This window comes from Hypanus sabinus, chromosome 4 (genome assembly GCF_030144855.1).
Source record: "Hypanus sabinus isolate sHypSab1 chromosome 4, sHypSab1.hap1, whole genome shotgun sequence".
Classification (NCBI taxonomy): Eukaryota; Metazoa; Chordata; class Chondrichthyes; order Myliobatiformes; family Dasyatidae; genus Hypanus; species Hypanus sabinus.
The window spans coordinates 127632065-127645907 of NC_082709.1; the positions used below are offsets into that span (position 1 = coordinate 127632065).

The 13843-nt window shown below is 37.1% G+C and overlaps 1 protein-coding gene and 1 long non-coding RNA gene across 2 annotated transcripts in view; one reads left to right on the forward strand and one right to left on the reverse strand.

Moving 5' to 3' along the window:
* The window catches only part of LOC132393191 (cilia- and flagella-associated protein 47-like), a 595459-nt gene that overhangs the window by 544147 nt on the left and 37469 nt on the right, over positions 1-13843 (forward strand). The window contains exons 62-63 of the mRNA XM_059968130.1: positions 1801-1962; positions 7459-7627. Of these exons, the coding sequence (XP_059824113.1) occupies positions 1801-1962; positions 7459-7627 (331 nt within the window). The remainder of the gene's footprint in view (positions 1-1800; positions 1963-7458; positions 7628-13843) is intronic.
* The window catches only part of LOC132393196 (uncharacterized), a 29342-nt gene that overhangs the window by 8407 nt on the left and 7092 nt on the right, over positions 1-13843 (reverse strand). The window lies entirely within an intron of this gene.

Below are 13843 nucleotides of genomic sequence, written 5' to 3' on the forward strand. Positions count from 1 at the left end.
GACCCAGTTTGACATTTAATTAAGACTTCTGGACTTGCTCCATGTGCATTCCAATAAATTTCTAGATCTAGTTTTCAACAGGCTCATAAATGTTAAGTTCTATGTCAATCTTGTAGAGCTTGCAGGAGTATTAGCACAAAAATAATGTTGACCTCTGCCACTCTGAGGCCTGCTGAACAATCATGAGTCACTTTCCTATATTTATCTGAGTCCAGCTGTTGGCAATGGACGATCTTTCTTTGAAAGTGAACATCCAATTTTCTGATGAACTGTTTAAAAGTCAATAGTTGATCCTTAACACTCCTTAATATGAATATCATTTTGTCTGTTTGAATAAAATAAATATGGGGGTATTTTGTGGATGAAAACATATCTCCGGCCTACTCTTGAGGTTAAAGAATAAATTTCTTCATGCTTATAGCTGGAGCGCTGAACTCTCTATCATGAAAAATAAGTGTCCATTCACAAAATGTCCATTCATGAAAAGTAAAATTTTAATGTCCATTAAAATCTTATAGATACTATTGAAAACTAATTATTAATGTAGAATTCCTAGAAACATAATCTGAGCCTCAGCCATCTTGATACCATCCACTCAGCAATCATGAGCTATGTTCCCATATTTATTAAAGTAGTTACAATGGTGTAACAAATTGATGTGGATTTTTTGGCCTATTCACATACTACAGTTTATGTTGCTGAAAGAATTGCTTAAAGTGTTATTATGTTTCATCGCTCTGAGGAAGCGGTAATGAAAGATGCTACTACATAACAACAGAGCTGTCCTACAGTTATGTTCTGCTTGAAACCATCTATATCAATTACAATTAAAAATTGTATTTGTACTAAAGCAAGCCAAGTATAAGTGTCTGCCGCCCATGCTTAGAAATGAAGAACTTCTCTTCTGTTTGAAAATAATCAGTTGGGGCAATCTTTTATTTTTGATCACACTCAGGAAACAATCAAATTATAATCAATTATATTTAATTTCAAAGTCATTAATTCTACCATTTCTGTTTTGTATATGGAATGCATTGTGACCTCTCCCTGCATCATATTCTTATCTGGAAATAAATTGGATGAGATTTCAGGAAGCATTTCAAATCTCTGGAATGTGCCTGCAGCAGAGTCTGTCCTTATTTTTATTAATTGACCATTTTTCAAAGTCAAAGTTCAAAGTAAATTTATTATTAAAGTGCATATATGTCACCATAAACAATCCTGAGCTTCCTTTTTTGTGGGCATTCACAGTAAATCCAAGAAACATAATAGAATGAATGAATGACAAAACAGGACTGACAAACAACCAATGTGCAAAAGACAATTGTGCAAATACAAAAATAAATTAAAGAAATAATAAATGGATAGATAAATAAGACAAACAAACAAACAAGCAGTAGGTATCAAGATCATGAGATGAAGAGTCCTTGAAAATGAGATCATAGGTTGTGGGAACATTTCAGTGCTCAGGTAAGTAGAGTTGAGTGAAGTTATCCCCTCTTGTTCAGGACTCTGATGGTTGTGGAGTAATAACTGTTCCTGTTTTGTTATATCTGAAAAGTTAACCACCATAACCATCACAATAATGATAGCATTGAATGGGTGAAATAGATCAATACCAAATTGCCATTATATGGCACAAGTCATTATTTCTTTTTGATGTAGCTGAGTGCCTTTTTATGCCAGGGTAAATATTTTAACTTCATTAAAGAACACTGAAAATGCCCATGTTTCACAATATGTCAAACACAAATGCATTTCATATAATTACATTATAACCATTTTATAATTTTAATTTAGCCATCCAACAATGTTGAAGGTGCAGTCTGCTACAGGTGGAGTCTGGAAATTCCCATTGCTGTTTACTGCCACTGAGCCACAGGTAGACGACATCATCAATATTGAAACAATTGGGCTGAATAAAGAGTCTGTTGTTTGCTTTCGGCTTACAAGCCAGACAAGGTACTGTAATAAGTTCTGATTACTTGTAGTACTCTAGAGTTAAATATCCTTAATGCTCCACAAATAGCAAATTTGTTATTGTAAAATATGGATGAAACAAATTAATTTCTGAGTATACAATAGGTTAGATTTTGACTTCAATAGTGAAGGAACAACAGTAGTTTTCATTGCATACTGTAAGTATTTGCCTACAGACTTTCTATGGATTTTGTACAAGGACTGAATATGCTTAGGGAACCATTTCTGTGTAGTATTCCCCTGAGAAGATGAAACTTCTCTGAAGAGGGGAATCTACAATACTTCCTGACAACCAACTGAGTTGGACAAGCTTTACTGAAAATGTAGACGTAAGTGTTAGAAGTAAGCAATAAGACATTCTCGAAAATTTCATCTGCCAAGCAAGATCTATTGAGAAGAACTAAGTTATTAATAAACACCAGAGTTTATGCAGATGCAGGAAGTCCAGGGAAGTTCAAATAACAGACATAAAACGCTGGAGGAACACAGCAAGTCAGACAGCATCTATGGGGAGGAAAAAGCAATTGATGTTCTGGGCCAAGCTCACAATTACTCCTCTATATCTTTTTATATTTTTGCTGTAAATCATAGTGTTACACTAGATTTTTGGCCCCATTTTAGTAAACTCTGAGACAGGATAGATAAATTATTAACTCTAAATTCTCTTGCAGTCCAGATGAAGAGTCTTGACCTGAAATGTCAACTGTCCATTTCCCTCCACAGATGTTGTCCAACCCATTGTATTCCTCCAGCATTTTGTTCATTGCTCTAGATTCCAACATGTGCAGTCTTTGCTTCTCCAACTCTAAATAACTTCCAGTGATCTCTGTCTTAGAGCCAATGACAAAACATTCTTAAAGATTGTGAACCATCGTAAGGCATTAGACCCCAGTGATATTCCTGGTTGGATACTGAAAACTTGTTCTGACTAACTAGCTGGTCATTTTTGTCCTTCAGGAACATTTTCAGCCTCTTTCTTCTGTGGTTTGAGGTTCTCACCTGCTTCAAAAGAGCAGCAAACTTATCAGTGCCTGAGAAGAGCAGGGTAAGCTGCCTCAACGACTATCACCTTTTAATACTTACATGCTTTGAAAGGTTGGTTATGGCTAGAATTAACTCCTGAGCAAGGACCTACTGCATTTCATCTACTGCCACAACTGGTTTACAGCAGACACATTCACTGGATCTCTACTCTGCTTTGGAGCATCTAGACAACCGCAAGACATACAGCAAGCTGCAGTTTATCAAATAGGCAGCCAACACCATCATAACATCACTACTAACAAGCAGGTGTCAAAACCTGAGCTTCTGTACCACCTTCTGCAACTGGGTCTTCAACTTCCTCATTGGAGAACCACAGTCAGTCAGATCATAATAATATATCCTAGTCTATCAACTGAGATACCTTAAGGATGTGCGCTTAGCACACTGCCCTGCTCTCTCTGTACTCAAGACTGTATGGCTAAATGCAACTTAATGGCAACCATAAACTGACTGTCGACACCTCTGCTGTTGGTAGAATCTCAGATGGTGATGACAAGACTTGCAGGAGTGAGATAGATTGGCTGGTTGAGTGTCATCATAAAAAAAGTCTCACACTTAGTGTCAGCAAGAAAAAGAAATCCATTGTGCACTTCAAGGGAAGTTGGGAGAACACAAACCAGTTGTCATTGTGGGCTTAGCGGTGGAAAGGATGATAAGAATAGTGTTCTTGGACATCAATATCTTAGAGGATCTATCCAGAGTTCAACACATTGATGCAATCATGAAGAAGACATGACAAAAACTCTTGGGAATTTGAGGAGGTTTATTTTGTCACCAAAGACAAAACAATTTTCTATTGATGCAAATTTCTACTGATGTACAGTGGAGAGCATTCTGCTTGTTTACTTCACCACTTGGTACAGAGGCTCCAATTTACAGAGACCACAGAGGGCTGTAGACTCAGCCAGCTCCATCACGGATACAAGCCTCCCCACCATTGAGGACATCTTTGAAGGTCTGTGCCTTAAGATAGTGGCCTCCATCACTAACCGTCCTTACAATTGAAATATGCCCTCTTCTTGTTACTGCCATTGGGGGAAGGTACCAGGAGCCTGAAGACCCACATTCAATAATTTAGGAACAGTATATTTTCCTTCCACCATCAGATTTCTAAATGGTTATGAACCCATGAACCTCATTATTTCTATGTGATTGCACTATTTACTTCTATTTAATTTATTGATTTTTATGTTTTTGCATTGTACTGCTGCTGCAAAACAACATATGTCAATGATAATAAATCTGATTCTGATTCCTCAGTCAGGTACTCTTAAGACCTCTGAAACACAATTCCTTCCCTCCCAAAGATGCAGCTTCATTCAGCAGATTATCTGTTGGTCATAGATCCTTTTAATTGATTTTAGAGTGGAGGTCTATTATTGTCATCTATATCCTTTCTTGAAAGTTGTCTTTCTTTCATTATTTTCTGGTCCACCACATTAATGGTCTAAAACTGTATTCCAATGGGGATGTCATGCTTGTTCTTCAGAATCTCTCAAAATAAATGGTAAGTGGATGGGTGGGGAGGTTATAATTTTCTAATGTTCCACAGGTTATGAAGCAAGTCCAAGAAAAAAATAAAAGAATATGATCATTTCAAGAATTTGTTCCTACCTGCATCTCTACAATCAAGGATCAACTTTATTCGCCATGTACATTTACAAAGTCTGTACATGTATCAGGAATTTTCTATAGTGTGTTGGCACAACATGCAACTAAAAACATTCAACAATTATAAAGAATAAAGAATTATGTGAAATATAAAGTTATACATTAAAGTACAGGTATGGAATAAAATGTGCATTAATACATTCACCCAGTGGCTAATTCATTAGGTACACCTTTAAACCTGCTCATTCATTCAACTATTTAATAAGTCATTCCTGTAACAACTCAATACATGGGTTCAATTGTTCAGAAAAAAAACATCAAAATGGGGAAGGAATGTAATCTAAGTGACTTTGACCATTGAATAATTGTTGGTGCCAGATGGGGTGGTTCAAGTATCTCCTAATAAACTAATGAGTTTACAGAGAATGATCAAAAATACAAAATACACCAAGTGTATGGCAGTTCTGTAGGCAAAGGGATCTTGTTCACTGGATTTCACTCACCCCCCCATTGAACTATGGGCTCACTCACTTTCAAAGACTCTTCATATCATGTCCATGATGTTTATTGCTTATTTATTTATCATTTGTTTTTTTTCTTTTGTATTTGAGCAGTTTGGTGTCCTTTGCACATTGGTTGTTCATCTGTCGTGCTGGATGTGGCCTTTCATTAATTCTATTGTGTTTCTTGGGATTTACTGTGTATGCCTACACAAAAATCAATCTCAGAGTTGTATATGGTGACATATATGTACTTCAATAATAAACTTACTTTGGACTTTGAACTTTATTAATGAGAGAGGTGAGAGAAGAATGGTCAGACTGGTTCAACCTGACAGGAAGGTGACAGTAACTCAAATAATTACATGTTACAACAGTGGTGTGCGGAAGAGCATTTCTGAACGCACAAGTCATTGAACCTTGAAGTGGGTACCTATAGCAGCAGAAGAACATGTAAATGCCAGTATTTATTTACAATGTAAACAGCATTATCAAAAGTGGTTTAAAGTGTTTACAGTGCAGTGATAGGGGTAATAGATAGAGATGGATAGAGGGGATGGAGGGGGTGCTAACTAGAATGGTTGATCAGAGTAATTGCCTGGGAAAAGAAGCTTTTAAGATGGTGTGAAGTTTTTGTTTTAATAGCCCTATAGCACTTTCCAGAAGGGAGCTTTTGGAAAAGACGGTTTTCAGGAAGGTAGCGTCCACAATGATTTTTTTCTGACTATTTATTTGTCCTGGAATGATGGTAGACAGCAGTCAATGATCTTTTCTGCAGACCCGACAGTTGCTGTAGTTTTTGTATATTGTGAGAGGATGCTGCATCAAGCCAGACAGTAATGGCTGATGTGAGGGGATCTCTATGAGGGCAGTGTAGAACTGTACCAGTATTTTCTGGGGAAGATATAATTTTACCAGCTGCTGCAAAAAGTACATCCTCTGCTGAGCCTTTTTGTTAATGAAGGAGATACTATTCTCCCAAGTGAGACCCTACAAAATACTGTTGCCCTGGAATTTATGGATTTCTCCAACTTTCAGCATTCTTCAGGTTCCAAACCTCTTTGTTTGATGGAATCATGGGAAAATATAGCTTCAGTAAGTCATTTGACATCTGAACCAGATTATTGAAAGAGAATGGAATTAATCCCATTCCTCTGCTGTGTTCATTTCACTGAGAAACACTTCCTTTTTCAAGTAGACATTTGATTCAACTTCAATCATTTCATTGCACCGAAAGTTACTTACTTTGATTGTCTTAGGTTCTTTGTCTATTATTTTAAATCAATGACCTCTGGTACATCAGCACGGGAATCAGCTCTTCAATAATCTTTCAAATTTTCTCTCAGCCTATAGCAGTAAACAAGAGTCTTTCTTCTCTGGTACTGTTCAACTAATTTGTGTCTTCATTCATTCTAGGATTGGGCCCGACCAGTGTTTAACCAAGTATAATTCCATTACTTTTGTTCTCTGTGCCTCTGTTCCTAAGCCAAGAAACCCATATAGAACATAGAAGATAGAAATCTACAGCACATTACAGGCCCTTTGGCCCACAATGTTGCGCCGACTATGTAACCTACTCTAAAAACTGTCATATACCTCTGTAGATCAAGTGAAGTTTTATAACCAGTCTTTCAGAGAACTATTAATGATGATTACCAATAGAAATAAGAAAATCTTGTATATACTGGAAATCTGAAATAAAAACAGAAACAGCTGGGAACATTCACCAGAATTAGAATTAATGTTTCAGGACAAAGACTGTGTGAATTGGAAAAAGTAAGGAAACAAGTTGGTTTAAGTTCCAGAGAGGGTAAGGGAGGGAGGAATTGGACAAAAAGATGTAATCTTGATTGGGAGAGACTGGGGTTAACATTGTAATAAGTGATGTTGAAGCTAGCTGGTTAATGTTAATAAAGGGTTATTAAGAAAGATAGAAAAAAAGTGTCTGTACAGTGAAAAAAATAACTGAGTTAATGTTACACATGGATAATGTAAAAGAACTGGCCAGTTGTGACAAAGAGAAAGCTGTTACTTTAAATGGTTAAATTCAGTGTTAAATCTGGATGGCTGCAAGATGTCAAGATGGAAGTTGGAACTTGTATTTCAAGTTACATTGAATCTCTTTGGAATTGTGCAAGAGGCAATAGACAGTGAGTATGAGATGATCAAATGAAGTGACAAGCAATTGGAACCTAGGGTAGTCCTTGCAGGCTAAATGCATCCAATCTATATTTGGTTTTAATAGTGTAGAGGAGATCACATTGTGACTTATAAGTAATTTTTGATTCTAAGTAATTTTTGACTCATTCCCTTTAACTTTTAGGGATCCCATGCCATTCACAGCACACTTCTTACCTTGCAGTGATCCAGAATTTGAGGTATCACCTCAGACTGGAGAACTGCTTCCTCTTGGCTCATCTGGGACATTAATTACTGTTGGATTCACTCCACGAATGTACAGCAAGAAATACAAAGCAAGACTGCTCATCCAGGTGAGTGCAATAGACAGAAAATACATAGCATGATATTCTAAATTTGCCAATGCAATAAATAGTCCAAATCCCTTAAATAGCTCAAAATGATGTTATTTTACTTTGCAAAGCAGATGATATATTTTACCATTTTTCTTACGATTAATGTATTGATTGAACATTAATATCAGTTTTAAGAAATGGGTTTGATTCTCATTTGAATTCATTGAGTACTATGAATTCATGATTTATATGTAGAATGGATGTTCTCTTTACCATATGCAAATAAAAGTCTCTAATTTCATTCTGAAAGCATCTCTTTAATGTGTCTTTTATATCCATCCAAGCCTCTTTACAAATTCCTGAAGTGAAATTAACAATTTAATGTTGCTAGGGCAGCAAAGGAGTGAGTTTAATAATGCAGCCTGTCAATTGCAAAGCAGTGCCTTACATTTAAATGAACTCATCTAAGATAGTAGATTTACAACCATTAGCTAAAAAACTTTTACTTTGCCTAGTATTCTAGACCTCCAGAGGCTTCAGAAATAACAAAAATACCTGAATATTATAGGATCTTACAATAGGTAAAAGCCTCCATTCTTTTAGAAGAAATATAGCTTTATTAATGCATGTGCCAATATATGATAAAATTATACTTTGTCTGCTAGGCTGTTTTGTGGAACATTAGGATGAAGAGAAAATCAACAGAAGTGTGTTTTATGTGACTTCTGTCTTAAACAGTATGCCTCAAGCAATAGATTTTATAGTGGAGTGTCAAAATGTATTAAGCTGTTATCCACACTTGCTGGTAAATTTTTTGTTCCTTGCATTAAAATTTTGTTTCTATTTTGAGTGAAATTATCTTGTTTTCTCTAACTTGGTATCAACTGTCTCTTCTTCATACACATGTGGAGTTAGGATTTCTTTTGGACCACCATTGCTGTTAACAATCTTATAAAACAAAACACTTATAAGATGTATTATCGCTGGTCAGGCTGTCATTTACTGATCTCCCCATTTTTCCTGAGAAGGTGATAGCAAGTTACTTTCTTTGAAGATAGTAGTCCTTGTAATGAAGATACTTTCATGGAGCTGTTGAGTAGGGAATTCCAGGCTGTTAAGAATTCAACAAGAATGTACAGAAATTAAATTCTTCTCCCATTCTACAAGTTTCCTTCCAGTTGAAAATCCAACAGTCCCTGAAAGTGACACATGATGAAGTGGATGATGAAGGGGACACATAGGGTTCTTCCCTTCATCTGCCATGGGCTCGAAAATTAGAGTTGTACTGCTTGTGGAATAACATGTGCAGTTCTGGCCACCTCACAAGAGAAAAAGATTTGATAGCACTGGAGAGAGTACAAAGGAGATAACCAGTCTTTTTAGTGGATTGAATTATTATAGTTATAAGAGAGGTGGGATGGACTATGTTTGCTTATCCTAGAACAGAGGAGAATGAGGGATGATTTCATAAAGATATACAAGTAAATGTGTTGGAATAGGTGAGAACCATTTTCCTGTTTTAGTGTGTCTAAAACTAGAGGCATAGGTTTAAGGTAAGAGCCAGTACATTTAGAGGGGATCAGAGAGGGATATTTTTCACACTCTGGGTGGTTTCTGTCTGGAATGTGGTACCTGAACAGTTGGCAGAACACAGGTACTCTCAAAATACTTGGGAAGCATTCAGACAAATGCTTGAGTTCCCAAGCCATTGAAGGTTATGGAACAAATTTGAGTAAATAGGACCTGTACAGATAAGCGCAATGGTTGGCATGAACAATGTTGGCTGAAGGGTTTCTTTCTGTGCTGTATGACTTGTTGGCATGATCTCAATGCATAAAACAGGTTCTGGAGGTCCTTTACTCCAAGGATCTTCCAGTGGCTTTGGCACACCTCTACACGATTGCTGCAACCCAGAGACTGGTCAGTCACATAACTCTATACATAGTGACTAGTGGAGTTCTGCAGGGCTTAATATTAGGAGCACAACTTTATGCTGGGAGCCGTTCAACTATTAATCTATGAACCCATATTTCCCAAGGATGTACAGTTTGGTTGGTTAATTGACCACTATAAATTGTCCCTCATGTGTTAGTGAGTGGTAGAACCTGGGAAGAGTTATCGAGGATGTGGGGAATAAAAACAGTTCATTAACATAGGATTAATATAAATGGCTTTTGATTGTTTGAACAGGCATGCCAAAGGGTCTTTTTTCCATTATCTATATGCTCTATACTCTGTGCTGCTCTTATCTAGCAGGACAAAGGAAGTAGGCAGACTGGAAATAAATTGTCAGTTCCCATCTAAGTCTAACATCATTCTAACTGAAAAAAATGTAGGAATAGATCATTCCCACCTTTAACCTCCATGGTTTCCTGTGGTCACATGCACTAGCAGTCATGAAAAAGCCCAGAATGCAATAGGTAACCTAGTCTTAGATGGCTGATCTTGAGGCTATATTCCAGAATGCCCTGATGGGCTTTTGACAGTTTGCTACTGGCAATTGCTTTTGAACTATTTTTAAATCTCCCTACTGCTCAACAGTTACATCAGATTAAAATAATCAAAAAAGGACAATTTAATGTGATTACAATACATTAAGCTACTGAATTTTTATTTAAAATCTAATGTTAAGTAACAAAAAAAAGAATAAACCATCAACTTTGCTGAACTTTCTCAACAATATCAGCAATCCTATTCCAAAGAATGAGACCTTGCAGGACGCAAGTGCAGAAATTGCAAGGGCCCTACCAGAGAAATTTAAATCATCCTTAGCGACAGGTGAAGTAACAGAAGACTGGGGGATAACTGATTTTCATCCACTGTTTTCGAAAGGCTGTAAAAATAAACCAGGAAATTATAGGCTGGTGAGCCTGACATCAGTAGTGGGAAAATTATTGGAATGTATTCTAAGGGACTGGATACATACTGTAAATATTTGAATAGATAGGGAGTGATTGAAGATAGCATAGCTTTGTGTGTGGTAGATCATGTCTAACTAAACTACCAGGAAAGTTGATGAAGGCAAGCCAGTAAACGTTGTCTGCATGGGCTTTAGCAAGGCATTTGACAAGGTCCCGCATGGGAGCTTAGTCAAGAAGGTTCAGTCGCTTGGAATTCAAGATAAGGTAGTAAATTGGTTTAGACATTAGCTTTGTGGGAGAAGCCAGAGACTGTAGTAATAGGTTGCCTCTGTCACTGGAGGGACTGTCACTAGTAGAGCTCTGCAGGGTTCAGTGCTAAGTCAGTTGTTGTTTGTCATCTGTATCAACAATCTGGATGATAATGTGGTCAACTAGTGTATTGGACAGCAAGAAAGCCTATCATGGCTTGCAGCAGGATCTGGACATACTGGAAAAAAATGGCTAAAAAAATGGCAGATGGAGGTTAATGCAGTTAAGTGTGAGGTGTTTGACTTCAGCTGACCAACTAGGATAGTCTTACACAGTGAATGGTAGGGCACTGAGGAGTGTGATGGAACAAAGGAATCTGGGAATACAGGTCCATAAAGTGGTGTCACAGGTGGATAGGATCGTAAATAAAGCTTTGGCACATTAGCCTTCATAAGTCAAAGTAATGAGAACAGGAGATGAGATGTTTGTTGATACTGTATAAGACATTGGTGAGGCCTAATGTGGAATATTGTGTGCAGTTTTGGTCACCTACCTACAGGAAAAATGTAAATAAGATTGAAATAGTGCAGAAAAAATTACAAGGATGTTGCCAGGTCTGGAGGACCTGACTTATATGGAAAGATTGAATAATTTCGGACTTTATTCCTTGGAATGTAGGAGATTGAGAGGAGATTTGATAGAGGTATAGAAAATTATGAGGGGTATAGATAGGGTAAATGCAAGCAGACTTTGTCCACTTGTCGGGTGGGATTTCAACTAGAGGTCATGGGTTAAGGGTGAAAGGTGAAAAGTTTAAGTGGAACATGAGGGGAAAACTTCTTCACTGAGGGGTCATGGGAGTGTGGAACTAGCTGCCAGTGCAAGTGGTACATGCGAGCTCAATTTCAACATTCAAGAGAAGTTTGGATAGGTACATGGATGGCAATGGTATGGAGAGTTATGGTCCCAGTGTAGATCAATGGGAGTAGGCAGCTTCAGTTGTTCAGCACAGGCTAGATGTTTTGAAGGGCCTATTCCTGTGCTGTACTTTTCTATGACTCTATATGGATAGTGCAAAACTGAGGAACCGAATTGAATGCACCACTGCTGGATCATTGATTGCACAGCAGGACATCAGCAACATGCTTACCCATGAGGTGATCATCACCAATAGTTGTTGAAGGGATCAGTAGCAAAGTAGAAGCATGTTTAAGCCCATGTTGCAAGTCCTGATCCAAGGTTTTGACCTGAGATGGCGATATTTCCTTTCAACCCACAGGAGATGCTCAACCCACTGAGTTCTTCCAACAGGTTGTTTTTGCTTTAGACCATGTTGCGCAACTTCAGCACAATTGGTCTATTTGCTGGAACTTGTTATCCAAGAGTACATTAGCAGACCTTCATCACATGAACTGCAATGATTCAAAGCTCTTCATCACTATCATCTTCCGAAAGATGAATGGTGTTAAACATCAAGTGCTCTCATCTTAAGCTTAAAAAAAACCTAACTAAAATTGCCCAAGCTAGCTTAATAAGAATAACTAAGTTGATTCAAGTTCTCTTCAACCAATCAATAATTATGACTTGTTGTAATGTAGCATAAAATCAGATATTCTACATGAGTGCAAAGTTGTATGGAGAAATTTCCATTTGAACAGTGGGAATTTCACAAACCTATTGCTATTGAATTTTCCTGCAATAATTAATGGGAATCTTGCTCAACCATTTATCAAGAATGCTACTTGTAAGTGCTCTGTAGGGCCAAGCCAAATAAAGCCCAATAGGTCAGTGCACTTAAACATTTATTGAATGGTTTACTGATGTAAATCCAAGTTTAATACAATACTATCTTAGTTGTCTTTCAAAAGCCAAGTCTATATGAATTTTATAAAAATAGGATGAAGAATGGCAGGTAAGTGGGAATTTGCCTCTGTTTCTCTTCATTTAATATGTTACTTCAACCGTTGCAATATCATTCTAAGTTATGCCTGGAGGAAATTCCAATACTTGAGAATCCTCAGTGTAGATTGGAGGGAAAATTCATAATTTTTCAAGGACCTTCAAGACTTGCAGGCAAAATCAGAATTAAGCCCAAGGGGTAGACTCCAAACAATACTTCAGAAATTTGTTCTTTGCTGTAGCGATCACTGCACAACATTGCAGCAGACTCACCCCATTTCAAATTTTTCTAACCTCAGCTGTTACTGAAACAGCTGCATCTGAACAGTATGACATCTGTGTTCATTTGATCAATGCTTTACACTTTCTTTAACTTATCTTTCCTAATACTGTTGTTCAATGAATCCTCCATTGTTTCATATGACTATAGAAAATTAAGGAATGATTTACTGAAGGCTTTGGGAAGGAAATTAACAGGAGAAACTAATGAGTTGAGGGAAAAGGATGTAGGAGTAAATCAAGGGACCTCTCAATCCTGTAGGTCAATGGATATGGCTGATCTGATTCTAAATCGACATTCCTGTCTTTTAAAGGTAACCCTTCATCACACAAAATACTTTATCAGGGTCTAGACCCAAAATATTGACTATTCATTTCCTTCCATAGATGCTGTCTGACCTCAGCAGTTCCTCCAGCATTTTGTGTATGTTGATAAAGATTTCTTATCGAGATCTACTTCTGCCTTAAAGTATTCAGAGACATTATTTCAGCTGCTTTTGCAACCCATTGTTTTTAAACAACTTTTAGTTCTAGTTTCTTCCACAAGTGGAAACACCTTTCCCATATCCATCCTGGCATTATCCTTCTGCATCTTAATGCTTAAATGAGCATTACTGTCTTCTAAACTTCAATGGACTCAAATCTAGCTCAACTAATTTTTCTGAAAAGATTTTAAGCCATTCAAGATAAGGGTCAAGTAAAACCTATCTGAATTACTTTCAATAGACTAATAACCTATTGAACCTATTGAAATAAGGAGATCAAGACCATACACAACACTCCAGAACTGGACCTGTTCCTGTGTTTTCTCCAATAAGCTTTGATGCAGCATTTCATCAAATGCTTTCTAGAAATCGCAGTATAGTACACCCATCAGTGGCCTTTATCCACAATGCAAGTTACTCCTTCAAAGAACTTCAATAGATTAGTCAGATATAATTTCTTT